General features: G+C 43.3%; 1 protein-coding gene across 3 annotated transcripts in view; it reads left to right on the top strand.

Annotated features, from left to right (window-relative positions):
* Positions 1–12280, top strand: part of PAPPA (pappalysin 1) — a 179971-nt gene that overhangs the window by 19773 nt on the left and 147918 nt on the right. For all 3 annotated transcript variants that reach the window (XM_065853866.2, XM_065853864.2, XM_065853865.2), the window contains exon 2: positions 6207–7275. In XM_065853866.2, the coding sequence (XP_065709938.1) occupies positions 6207–7275 (1069 nt within the window). The remainder of the gene's footprint in view (positions 1–6206; positions 7276–12280) is intronic.

Here is a 12280-nt window from a genome sequence, read left to right on the forward strand (position 1 = left end):
AACCTTCCCCCCAATGCTTGTTTATGCTGATGCTGTATACAGAGGAGCCCTTGCAAAAGCAATACCCAGTCCAAGGGTGACCCTGTTGTAACACCGCAAGGACTGAAGCTCGCTGCTCCGTGCCATCTGGTTCTGCAGTGTTGTGTGTTCACTTACGTCTCAAAATCCTCACAATCAAATAAATTCTCACCCCAGCCTACCAGATCTATTTGCAGTAAGCTCTTATATACTGCTAGCGGGTATATTCTCACAATAGGCTCAGTGAAGTGTCGCTAATATGATTGTTCGTGCCAGTGACTGCTCGGTTGCAGCCTACATGATTTTATTATCAGAAGGGAAGGATTTATATAATGTTCATAACTAACCAACCACTACAAATTCATGTTTTGCTGTTTTAGCCGTTCTCACCTCCCTGTTTTCAGGCTTCAAGGTGTCTCATTGAGCACGTGAGTGACTGGGAATTTGAGAAACAGTACAGAATATATGCTTAATTTAATGCTAAATGGCAATGATATAAAGATGTTGATATTGCAAAGAACCTTGGGCCAAATTCTCAACGTTAAACAGGCATAGCTGTATTAGACACTGTATTTCTACATGATGAAGATCTTGTCTTTCATGTCGAAACAAAAAGAACTCCATCCTTCTGTCCCAGCTCTGAATCCTATTGCATAGCTTGTGAATGACAATATCTGGTGTAAATTCAGCTAGATTGATGGCAGCAGCAAACATCCCCTTTTTGCTGGCTTAAGTAGTCCATGGCCACCTGAGCAAGTCTCAGGTGGTTTGTTTGAGCCACTCCTCGTCTCAGGGGGCGACCTCAGGAGGCCTCTCAGCTGTCTTGGAAATGGTATAGACAGAGATGTTGCCTTAAGTACTCTGGACTTTGAATTATTTAACTATTGCGGAAGGAAGTGGGGGCTGGGGGAAGCGTGGCAAAGGAAGGGAGAGATTATTTCTCCCCTTTGTAAAACTACATTGGGTTCAACATCATACCATGAAATATCCAGTACAGAACTCAAGAACTGCTCCAGTGGATCTTCACTGACTTATCCAATTGCATGGAACATGGGGATACTTAACCCAAATCTGTCGCTTTTAATTATTTTCCTCTGGACAGATAAAAGCTTTCTATAGGTTCCTGTAGAATATTTGCTCTTTCAAGCGTTCCTCTGTGCTTTGATACTAAACGATTAAAGCATGCTAAAGAAAAAAACAGCCCCAACCTTTAGCTCCCTGTTCTTGGGCCCCCTGACTGCAGCTTTGATTGTTGACCTAAATTCCCCTTTCATAACTGAGTCCCGTCACCTCTGGTTGGAGTCTCCCAGCAAAACAGCCACGGCCAACTTTCAGAAGTGCAGGGCACTGTTTTCCCTCCTGCCTTGCATGGCTGTGACGGGCTCCGTGGCACACCTGATGTGTTCAAAGTCAAACCGCCCTCCTTCTCCCCCATCCCCCAACTTCTCCGCTCCTGGAAAGGAAAGCATAACAAATCCTTTTTTTTTTTTCCCCCTCTCCTGTTGTTCAGCAAAGTGAGGAAACTTTATTCTGCATAAAGAACTAAATCCTTAGGTAGTTCTGTGGCTGAGCTGGTTACCGGTGAGATTGATCTTAGGAGGAAGATGCAAGAAACTGCACTGAAGTGAGGGAGGGAGACCTGGCGTCTGTTATTGATAATATTAAAGTGGATTACAGTGGCTTGCATGGGCTACTTCAGCCTCTCTTCTTTCGAGCTCTGCCCACAGAGAAAGCTACTTATGACTTCGGCAGCTACAGCCTCTAGCTGTGAGTTCCCGTTTCTCTGTGGCTGCTGCCGATAAACATCTGGTCCATGCTCGGCATCGCGAGCTCGGTTGGAACAATGCCTCGTGTCCTCACCCAGGACATACGTGCTGTGCTTGTGCTACCAAATCCTGTCCAGCACACCGGGCCCATGCGAGTATGTGGCTCTAGTTTAAGTCCCCAGCAAAGTCTTGAAAGCAAATTGGGATGTAAGTCATACACTGGTCTTTAGTCACGGCCTCCTGGAAGAGGTGATGGACAGTTGTATGCTGGAGCAGTTGTGGGTCGGTAGCCAAAGAACTGAGATTTCACTTGTAAAAAAAAAAAAAAGAGGAGAGACTGTATTTCTGGTTTTCCATGTTTGCCTTTGGAGTTTAATTTTCCAGCTCTCTCCACTCTTTTGATGCTTAGGAATTTACTTTTCCTCTAAGAGACCGACATCATGGGACTGGAAGGAGCCTCGTAAGCCATCAAAGACTGTCTTTGGCCAAGCATTCAGGAACATGGTATCTTAATCTGTTCATGCATTTCTCTGGAGTTGTCTGAGAAGTGACTCACTCCTTTGTGGGGAAGGAAGGTCACCAATGCGTCTTACTGGAAAGCTGAACTAGCACCTCTTATTTTTATTTTTATTTTTTAATACAAGAGAGAATTCCATTTCAACCCCTTGGGATTCAGGAACAGGAGCTTTACAGGGGAAAAAAATCTTTCAGACTAAGGAGTTAGAAGGGCTGTCAGTGTTCTTCTCAGATATAGCTCCATCCCTTTCTAGCAACTCAAGGGAATCAGAAATGAAGAAAACTGTTTGCTGCTGTATGAAACTTGTACTTTTTTAAAAAAAATCTAATTGCTGCAGGGAAAACAAACATCAGTTTTATTTCTCACCATTTCTTGGCTCAGAAACTTCAGGCACATTCGCCAGATTGTGGTTTTGCAGTCACTGGCTTGAGTCGCATTTACCATGAGGTCTCTTTACACCATTCTTGGTTTGTAAAGGGAAATCAAGTAGCTAAAAATGTCCTTTACCACATTATTGTAAAGAATTCTCAGTGCAAATGAGAATCTAAACTCTGTATGCTTTTCATGTAAATGTTGGTTGTGGTCACAGCTGAATTTTGAAATTTGGAGTGTCAACCATTGCAAGGATGGTTTTGCTCAAAAACAGCCTTGTTTGGGGTAAAAGAGGCCTCTTCTTGTTTAAAAATGTTCTTAATTATATCTGAGAAATAACTCATGGCTATGGAACCCTTTACTAAATTGAAGTAAATTGTGAAAACATCGAATTATTCAGTTTTCAGAAGTTCTGGCAATTATTTCACATGTCCCTCTTCCAATGGCTTTGGCCTTATTAGTTGTCATAGAAGAAGTAATAAATTCTTTTATTATGACATCCAAACTCCCAGCTGAAATTAGTTTCATTGTGCTGGGGACAAAACGGAAAAGTGACACTCCCTTAGCTGGAGGATTCTTAGTCTGGAGCCAAAAGTGAAGGATTGGGAAAATAGGTACAGCATACAAGCAAAAGAAGGTCACGAAGAACTGGTACAACTTTGCAAGTTATAGGGAATGTGGGTTTCTTATCCCCTTTCTTACTCTTTTTCCTTTCTCTTAAGAATAAAACAAGTCTTGCTGCTCGAACATCTTTTCATCAAGAGCTGGATGTCTGTAATAGTAAAAGTTTGAGAAAAGAATACTATACGTGGCATATGGATTGAGTAATGACCTTTGCCCTGAACTAAAAAATGTGAGGAGCTGGAATAGTAGAGTGTTTTAGTTCAGCAGCTTTCATACTGGCATGTTCAGTGGTGTCCCTATTGTCACTGTTTTTTTCTTTTTCTGCCCTCCTCTGGCTCCCTGTAAATCTTGAATTGATGGCAGCTGTTTGAGCCAAGCTCAAGACACGTTGCATCACATCAGGGTTTAAGCGCTCAAAGGCAAGGGAGGATTGCTACTATTCTGTAGTATTCCTCCAGCAGCTACATCTGTTCAGCTGAGGTCAATCACTAGCATCACGCAGCACTTCAGAGAGAGGAAGATGTTCTTTAATTCTGGCTTAGAAACCATGTTTCCATTCCACAATAATTTATTAGTTTTGGGGGGGAATATTTCCAGCCCCGATCAGTACAAAAAGCCAAAAAACTTGACCCTTAAAGACTGTATGGTGGCCTTCCCCAGAGCTGGAGACCCCAAAAGACTGTTCCAGGACGTCCAGCTGTCTGTTCACCAGCAGGGATCTTGGATGCCTTAAGAAACAGGTGGAGCCACTTTTGCATGTGCAGCTGCCCTGTGGTCCTCAGGGCTGGAGAATTTGGTCACTCAGTGGCAAAGGTGGCGGGAGATGGGTGGGGAGCATGGCCAGGATGGGTTGACCTTCTGTTCTTGTGGTCAAGACAGCCAAGGAAGTCCCTGGGGTTCCCTTAGCTGTGTTGAAGACCTGCAACTTCTCAGAGAGATTTGTTGGGACTAACCCATTTCTACATCACTTTTTCTGCTCTCACCATGTTGGCGTTTCTTGGCAGGCAAAGACTCTCTTGTAAAATGTCTGACCAGCTCTAATGGTCTTATTACAATGAGTGGGGATTTTTATAACTTTTTTTTTTTAATGACTTGTTTGGAAGAGGGACTTGTCTTGCCAGCTGTCTTCTCATTCATTTCAGTATTATCCACCCACTATTGTTGGACAATACCTTCATTTGAGATTCATAAAAATACAGACGCTTATGGGCTCTCATACATCTGAAAATGAATGCTTAGTAGAAGTGTTTATTTCATAATGAAAAATTTTGAAAGCTTTAAAAACATGCTTTAGAAGGTCATTGGTAGCTTTGGCTTTCAAATCACAAACTTCTCAGGTAAAAATCCATCCTAGCAAATGTTTTGTTTTTCGTTTTCTGCCATATTTGTTTTTTCCTTCCCTGATCCTCCTCCTCTCCTTTCTTGTGATCAGAAGTAGCAGGGTAAAGTAGAAGCTGGTCTCAAAAAGGTTTTGAACTGAGTGCGCCCTACAGATGAATAAACACATTACCTTCTGAACCCTGGGATCCCTTTTCCAAAGGAAACAGGAAAAGGGGGAGCTCAGAGTCCCTAGCAAAATACCAACGTGCAGAAAAAAGCCCTGTTTAAATTTTTTTAAGTTTCCCATCAGAAGAGGGTTTTTTTTCCAGGGGGAGGAGGAGAAGGGGAAGGGTGTGAGGAGAGGGGAAAGGTGGGTGTTGGGAGAGGGGAGGAAAAATACAGTGAATGCTCCGGTAACCTTTGCTCTGTTGATACTAGACAAGACTGTGCTGTTAATGAGTGATTGTTAACAGATGGCTGTTGAGCAACTTAGTCAGAAGCAGAAGATGTTATTTGGTGGTAGTGCTGGGAGGGTTAGGGTGCAGGGGTGAGGCAAGGGGATATTTAGTCTTTTCATGAGGACTGAGCTGTCAGAGATTTATGATTTTCGTTTGGGCTGTTGGAAGTGGAGACTTAGGGGAAGGATTCTTTTCTGTGTGCGGATGGTTGAAAGGCCGTTTGGTGCTGAAGGCTCTGACGATTATTTTTTCAGTTGAGGGGTGTCCCTGCAGCCCTTGGCCTTTGGGAACTGAGAGATGGAAATGTATGTCTTTAGCTTTCCAAGCCTCATGTCCCAAACTGAGAAGGAGTGGGCTCTTCCCACTGATAAGGGCTGTCTGAAGATGGGTTGAGAGAGTTTCAGGTGTGGATCCACACTTTGAGAAAAATGATTAGTTTTCTGCGATGTGCCAAATTGTTATTGTGTGTGTGTGTGGAGGCAGGGATCCTTCTGAATGTGTGTCTGTCTGTGCATGTTTCTTGCCCTTTCCTGATATGGTATATAACTTGTCCAGCACATCCAGCCATTTCCTTAGTGGGTTTTATTTGGTATAAATTTGAAGGTAACCTGAACACATCCCATTCACTCTATGTAGAATTTGAGCGCTTGATCCTACCAAGATTATTGCGGTTGTTCAGCCTATCTCAACTGTGCAGTACTTAGATTTTATACTTAATTCTTCTCTGGACCTTATATGCAAGGTTCAGGGGTGTGAAGTACAAATGAGATCACAAAGGATTGCTTCTCAAGGCTCTTCTTATTTTCAACCAGTGATGTATGGTTTGAGTGAAGGTAGGAACCAAATGCACAGTACAACATTTTGCAAAAGGGTTTTGGTCTTTGATCAGGATAAGCGGAATACCATTTGTACACACCTCTGGCAAAATGTGATCTTTAATAGCAAGTCTTAGCATGACCTCCCACAATCGTGCACTAGATAATTTCATGTCTTTCTTGTACGTTAACTTTGTAACATACGTAGGTGAGTGTGTGTATATACATATAGAGAGATATATGTATACAATTGAAAGACTAATTTCTTTATTCTGTCATCCTTATTTATTCATATTTCTTTTTTGGGGGCACATAGGACTGTATGACAAATGTTCTTACACCTCCCGTGACCGAGGATGGGTCCTGGGGATTAACACCGTCAGTGACCAGGGGAATAGAGACCCCCGCTATTTCTTCTCTCTGAAGACGGACCGTGCTCGCAAAGTAACCACCATTGCAGCACATCGCAGCTACCTCCCCAACCAGTGGGTGCACCTGGCTGCCACGTATGATGGGCACCTGATGAAACTCTATGTGAACGGTGCCCAGGTGGCCACAAGTGGAGAGCAAGTGGGCAGCATCTTCAGTCTTCTGACCTTGAAGTGCAAGGTGCTCATGGTTGGAGGAAATGCCCTGAACCAGAATTATCGGGGTTACGTAGAGCACTTCAGCCTCTGGAGGACAGCCCGGTCTCAGAAGGAGATCTTGTTGGACATGGGCCAGGCAATTCACAGACAAGACATGCCTCTACCTCAGCTAGTTCTTCAAGACAGTTTACTGAATGTGAAAAACACCTGGTCTCCCATGAAGGATGGCAGCAGTCCTCAGAGCAAGTTCAGCTATCATCATGGCTATTTGCTGGATACCAGCCTAGAGCCTCCGCTCTGCGGACAGACAGTCTGTGACAACACGGACGTCATCACCAGCTACAACAAGCTCCCCAGGTTCCGCCGCAACAAAATTGTTCGCTACCGTGTGGTAAATCTCTACGATGACAAGCACCAGAACCCCACCGTCAGTCGGCAGCAGATTGAGTTCCAGCATCAGCATCTAAATGAGGCTTTCAGCCGCTACAACATCACCTGGGAGCTGGAGGTGCTGGAGGTGAAGAACTCTTCCCTTCGCCACCGACTCATCCTGGCCAATTGTGACATCAGCAAGATCGGGGATGAGAACTGTGACCCTGAGTGCAACCACACCTTGACCGGGTACGACGGCGGAGACTGCCGGCACGTACGCCACACGCTCTTCAACAAGAAGAAGCAGAATGGTGTGTGTGACATGGATTGTAATTACGAGAGATACAACTTCGATGGTGGGGAATGCTGTAACCCAGAGATAACGGAAGTCACCAAGACGTGCTTTGACCCATATTCTCCTTACAGGTAGGCAATTTCTTAAACAAATAAGTATTTTTGCAATCATATTAATGGATATTTGTCTAGATATTGATCAGCCTGCTGGCTGTTAACCCTTGTGTTATTGGCATTATGGGTTTTGGAGTTTTTAATTAATTTTTTTCTTAGTATTTAGCTCACATTACAGTTATCCAAATGCAATCTCAGTAATGGTCTCAACAGAGTCTTAACATTAAATTGGTATTCCCCATGTAGGCTACAGAAAGTTATTGCTAAGGACCAAAGCAGCCAGCTTCGGGACACCCATTAGTTGTTTGTTATGAACAGTATATTGTGCCATTGCACAGTTTATTTTAACCACAGACTCTTAGGAGTGGGAACTGGATGTTGTAGAAAGCTGCTCATGCGTATTTGGAGAGTGAAAAGCCCCTAAGACATGGAATGGAACATAAATATACATAGGGAGACTTGATTTCTGTAGGACATTTTTGAAGGTAGGTAGGTTATTCTATATTCTTAATACCATGAGTACAGCACTGCTGTGGAGGAGCAGCTGAGTTCTGTGGGTTATAGGGAGGGAAGGTAGTACCACGTTCCTGGCAGTGCTGCCTCACATGTTGGGTGGGTAATTGAACTCTTCTGCACCCCATTTTGTACATATGAAATTGGGCATAGGGTTGCTTCATTGTAAATGGCCGGGAAACTTACTGCAGGTGGATGTGAGATGATAAGATCCTGAGGTCCTCAGCTAAAGGCTTCCTTTTGTTGTGGTTTGAAGAGGGGCATCCCTGACTAGCTTGCGTCTGTTGAGTACCACCTACCTACAGTTACTCCAAATTGCTTCTGATAATCTTCAGATAAAGTTATTAGGTTTAAGTAAAAAAGTGTTCCCTGTGAATGACTTAGAAATATAAACACAGAGATGAAGGTAAAAGCTTGAAATTCTGTTGTATGTATCCCATGTTACACAGGGGTTTCTTTAGGGCAATTCATGGAGTCATGGGGGAAAAAACACTCAATGGTTGGAACACCCTGTGTTGTCAAAACTGAAAGCCGGGTTAAGACGTATGAGCTCTTCAGGAGTCCTTTCCATTATAGCAATTCAGGCTATATTTGTAACTTCCTTGGTAGAGAGAAGTTTTTAAATGACATTATCAGCTCTACTGGATCTTTAAATACACATAATTAAGCTGCAAAGAAATGCTTCCTTTCCACATTCTTTCCTTTTTCTTTTTTTAAACTCCAGTGAGGTGGGTTTTTTTTAAATCCTTGTAGCTCAGCTTGACTTCAGTCAATTCCCAGTGAACAAAGCCAAAATGAGGAAATACTTTAAATACTAATGATTGAAAATATCGAAAGGAAAAATACCAATCTTTTAATGCTGTTCAACTGGAGAGGAACACAACTAAGGCATCATCATAGGCATAGCACACATTGGATTGTTTTAACACTGTAGCTCTGAGAACTTGAGGTGTTAGTTATAACAACTATGACAATTTTTAGAAAAATACATTATTTTTAATCTGGTAGTACCATTTTATCACTTAGCTCTGACCAGCATAATACCCCCATACAAAATGAAACAAGAAAAGCCTTTTAAACTTTAATTGACAATTTTAAGACTGTGCCTTAATGTTATTCTGACATACAGAGATGTTTCTATTTCAAATGAAGTCTTTCTGCCCTACAGATCGTACTTGCACAAGCCCAAGCAAGGAATTTTGTTCTAAAACTTGAAGTTACTTTAACACAACATAGTTGCTTTTCATAAGCAGTTGTGTGTTCCTTTTAGAGACAACCACGATACTGAACTTTTCCAGAGGGTTTGCATTTCATGGCATTGAGCTCACAGATATTCTACATGTTCATTTTGGCTTGAGAAACACCTTCTCTTGACTGGCACACTTAAGCCAGTGAGGAAGGCCTGAACATCCTCTTCCACAACATAGAGCCTGAGAAAATCCATAAATCCTCCCAATATATTTTAAACCAGATTTCACTTATTTGTCTTTGCACAGACACTGTAATGCAACATTAACCATTGTCAACGAAACCAAGAGAGTAGGTAGAAGATTCCATCTCTCTGGAGGTATTATTTGATGGCTGATGTGCTTAGACTGAGGTCAGACCCGCCACTGGTTTTGCACTCAGTATGGCAAAATACAGCAGTTACGTCTGTGGACTGGATCAGTGGGGTTTGTAAGGCTGAACACTGTTTTGAGTATTTAGGCTAACAAAGGTTTAGGGCAGTGGCTTTGGCAGCAAAGCCTTCATTGACTAAAAAGATGAAGATTCAAACCCTATGTTTGGCTTTGGTGTTGCCTTCAGCACCATCCCATGAGAGACATTTCCATGCCAATTAGTGATTCAGTCAAAATCTGTGACTCAGTTGGCACCATCCAGGCCCATTTTGCCTCACCAGCCCCTCTTGTCATCACTTTCGTTGGCAAAGAGTCCTCAGTCCCCTCTAATGCAGGCCTTGCACCACATCAATGAAGATGTCTCTACAGCCACCAAGAGCTCACATCTAATTCCAGGTATTTCCTCTGCTAAAGGTCAGTCTGCCAATAGCAGAAGAAAGGGGAAATCGCCCTCAGTCTAGTGAGGCATAAAATAAAAGGGGGGGAAAAGGTGAAATAGTAACAGTAAAGAGTTTCCTGAGCTTTGTGCTGTAAAGACTCTTGACAGCTTTCCTTAGTACTGGGGGGTCCTTTCAGATGCTACAGGGTTTTGTTCCTCCTACATCCTTAGTGGCAGCAGTTGTAGCCAGCTGTTCACCATTTCAGAGTTTATTCCTGAAATACTTTTGTCCTTTGGAACCAACCAAAAAGTGCTAGTGCATGATTAATGCTGTTATAAACAGGAGCTCTCTTCAGTGCCTCTTCATCCCCAAAAGAAGATGCAGCCGCTCCCAGTCGCTTTCCTTCTTCTGACGGTCTCAGTCCATCAAGTCTCCATCCTGTGGACAGAGCTGCTCTGAGTCTTATTAAAAAACCCTCTGCGGATGCTTCTTGACTAAGTACAGCCACAGATATATCGCCAGAACAATTTCAAGACACCTCCAATCTGCATTATCAGTTTCTTGTGACCCTTTTGGCACTTTGGACAAAGCGCTCAAGCACTTTAGTGGTGTTCTTCAGCCACTGTTGTGGTGCAACTACAGTGACCTTAGAGCTGATCTCAGCAGCAGAGTTGTTTTTTCTTTGTTTGTTGTCTCCAAACTCTCTTTCTGGCACCTCTCCGAAAATATTGTCCTCCAAAGAGCTGAGGTTCTGTGCCATAGTCAGGTAGCAGGGGTGTTGGTGCATTTAAATCCAGTGGCATATCCATGAAGAAGTTTGCCAGAGGGGCAGTTCAGAGCACTGGTGGATGGGGACTCTGCTCTCTGAGCCGCTCAGCAGAAAAGCTGTAAACATTGTGGTACTGACTAGATCATCTCTCCTCTTTTTTAATAGCCTATGGGGAAAAAACAAAGGGCTGGTTATCATTAGCCACACAGCAGGCTTTATCCAAGAATATCTGCCTCACTACTTTTTATTAATTTCATGAGAGTGGGACAAAATGTATTCATCTCAGCAGAAGGTTTGCAAGTATTGTTCAGCTTTTCTTCATTTCTGCAGTTCTGGGAAATTAGAACATGCTAAGATCATACAGTCTGGCCCAATACAAAAGTGAGGAGCAAGGATAAACATACTGGCCAGAAATACACATTCCTTGTTTTATTTGGGATATTGCTGGTTGCAAAATAGGGAAGACTGAGCTCATGACACCTACCATGGCTTGTTGTCAAAAAACTTGAAACAAACAGCAAGGGATCATAGGAAATCATGCTCTGTAAGTGCCATTTGATGTGGCAAATTCTTGCACCATACTATGGTTAACTGAGCCATTCCTTTTATGTAATATTGGGCTTGCACTTAAGGCTTCACCACAGGATCGCATGGACAGATAAGCAAGCATTCCCCTTAATGCCTTCTTAGGAAAATGCTGATGAAATTCCTGAAACAGTAAAAGCTACTGGAGTGTCTTCAAACTCCCTCAGTTCATACAATCTACTGAATACTTGCTGGAAATCCCCTCAGAAAAACTGACCCTGCAAACAGGCTTTCTCAACATCCCCATGTGTGCCCTGGAGGCTCCTGCGACCCTTCGGCTCTGCCTGGCCAAGGGCAGGATGAGCTGCACGTGGTCCACAGTCTGTTTGCAGCACTTGCCTACAGACCAGGGGAGACACTGGACCAAAGAGCTGGAGTCCGGTGTCCTGCCGATCCCACCCTTTTCTGTGGCTTTTACCAACATTTGTACCGTGCAGCTCAGCAAAGCTTAGCGTTGTGTCACACCAGCTTGCTCAAGGGCACCGACACATTTCAGAGTCAGTAGTTTAGACTCTGAATGCATGTTTGAACAATTTGTAGAAATCTCCGCAGTGGTTTTGGGCAGCCAAGGGTACGGCAGAGCCTTGTATGAGGAGCACACCGTGCTGTGCCAAGTGAATGGCAGTGGTGGCATTAAAAGGAGGAGGTGGCTGGCTAATCTCCAGCCTAGGTCAGCCTCGTCCAGATAACTGAACTGTGGCTGCACTTCAGGGCTCCTCCAGGGAGATTTTTGATCAGATCAGCCTCTTAATTCTTTTATTTTTCTTTGACTGGAAATCTTTTCATGAGGCTTCTTTGCAAAATATGGTTAAATTACTCCAGAGGAGGGAGGCACACTTAGACCCCTTTTCTAGGAGCTAGAATAGTTGTAAGAAATACTCCTTGATTCCCAATAAAGGATTAATTTCCACCTAATCCTAAACACTAAAAAGAACAGAAGAAATTCATCAAAGCTCTTCAACTCAGGAAGCTTGAGAACTTAATCCCCTGCCTGGAAGAGACCGTTGTGCAGCTCTTGACTTCAAGGATTCCTGCATTCACACAGGTATCAGACAGACATAGAGCAAATACCTGAGGTTTTGTCTAGAGATTCAATGTTAAATGTCCAGTTCTTTAATTACCAGCCTCAGGGCTGTTTAGAAGGTGGAGAGGTAACA

The sequence above is a fragment of the Patagioenas fasciata genome, chromosome 20 (genome assembly GCF_037038585.1).
Source record: "Patagioenas fasciata isolate bPatFas1 chromosome 20, bPatFas1.hap1, whole genome shotgun sequence".
Taxonomy (NCBI): domain Eukaryota; kingdom Metazoa; phylum Chordata; class Aves; order Columbiformes; family Columbidae; genus Patagioenas; species Patagioenas fasciata.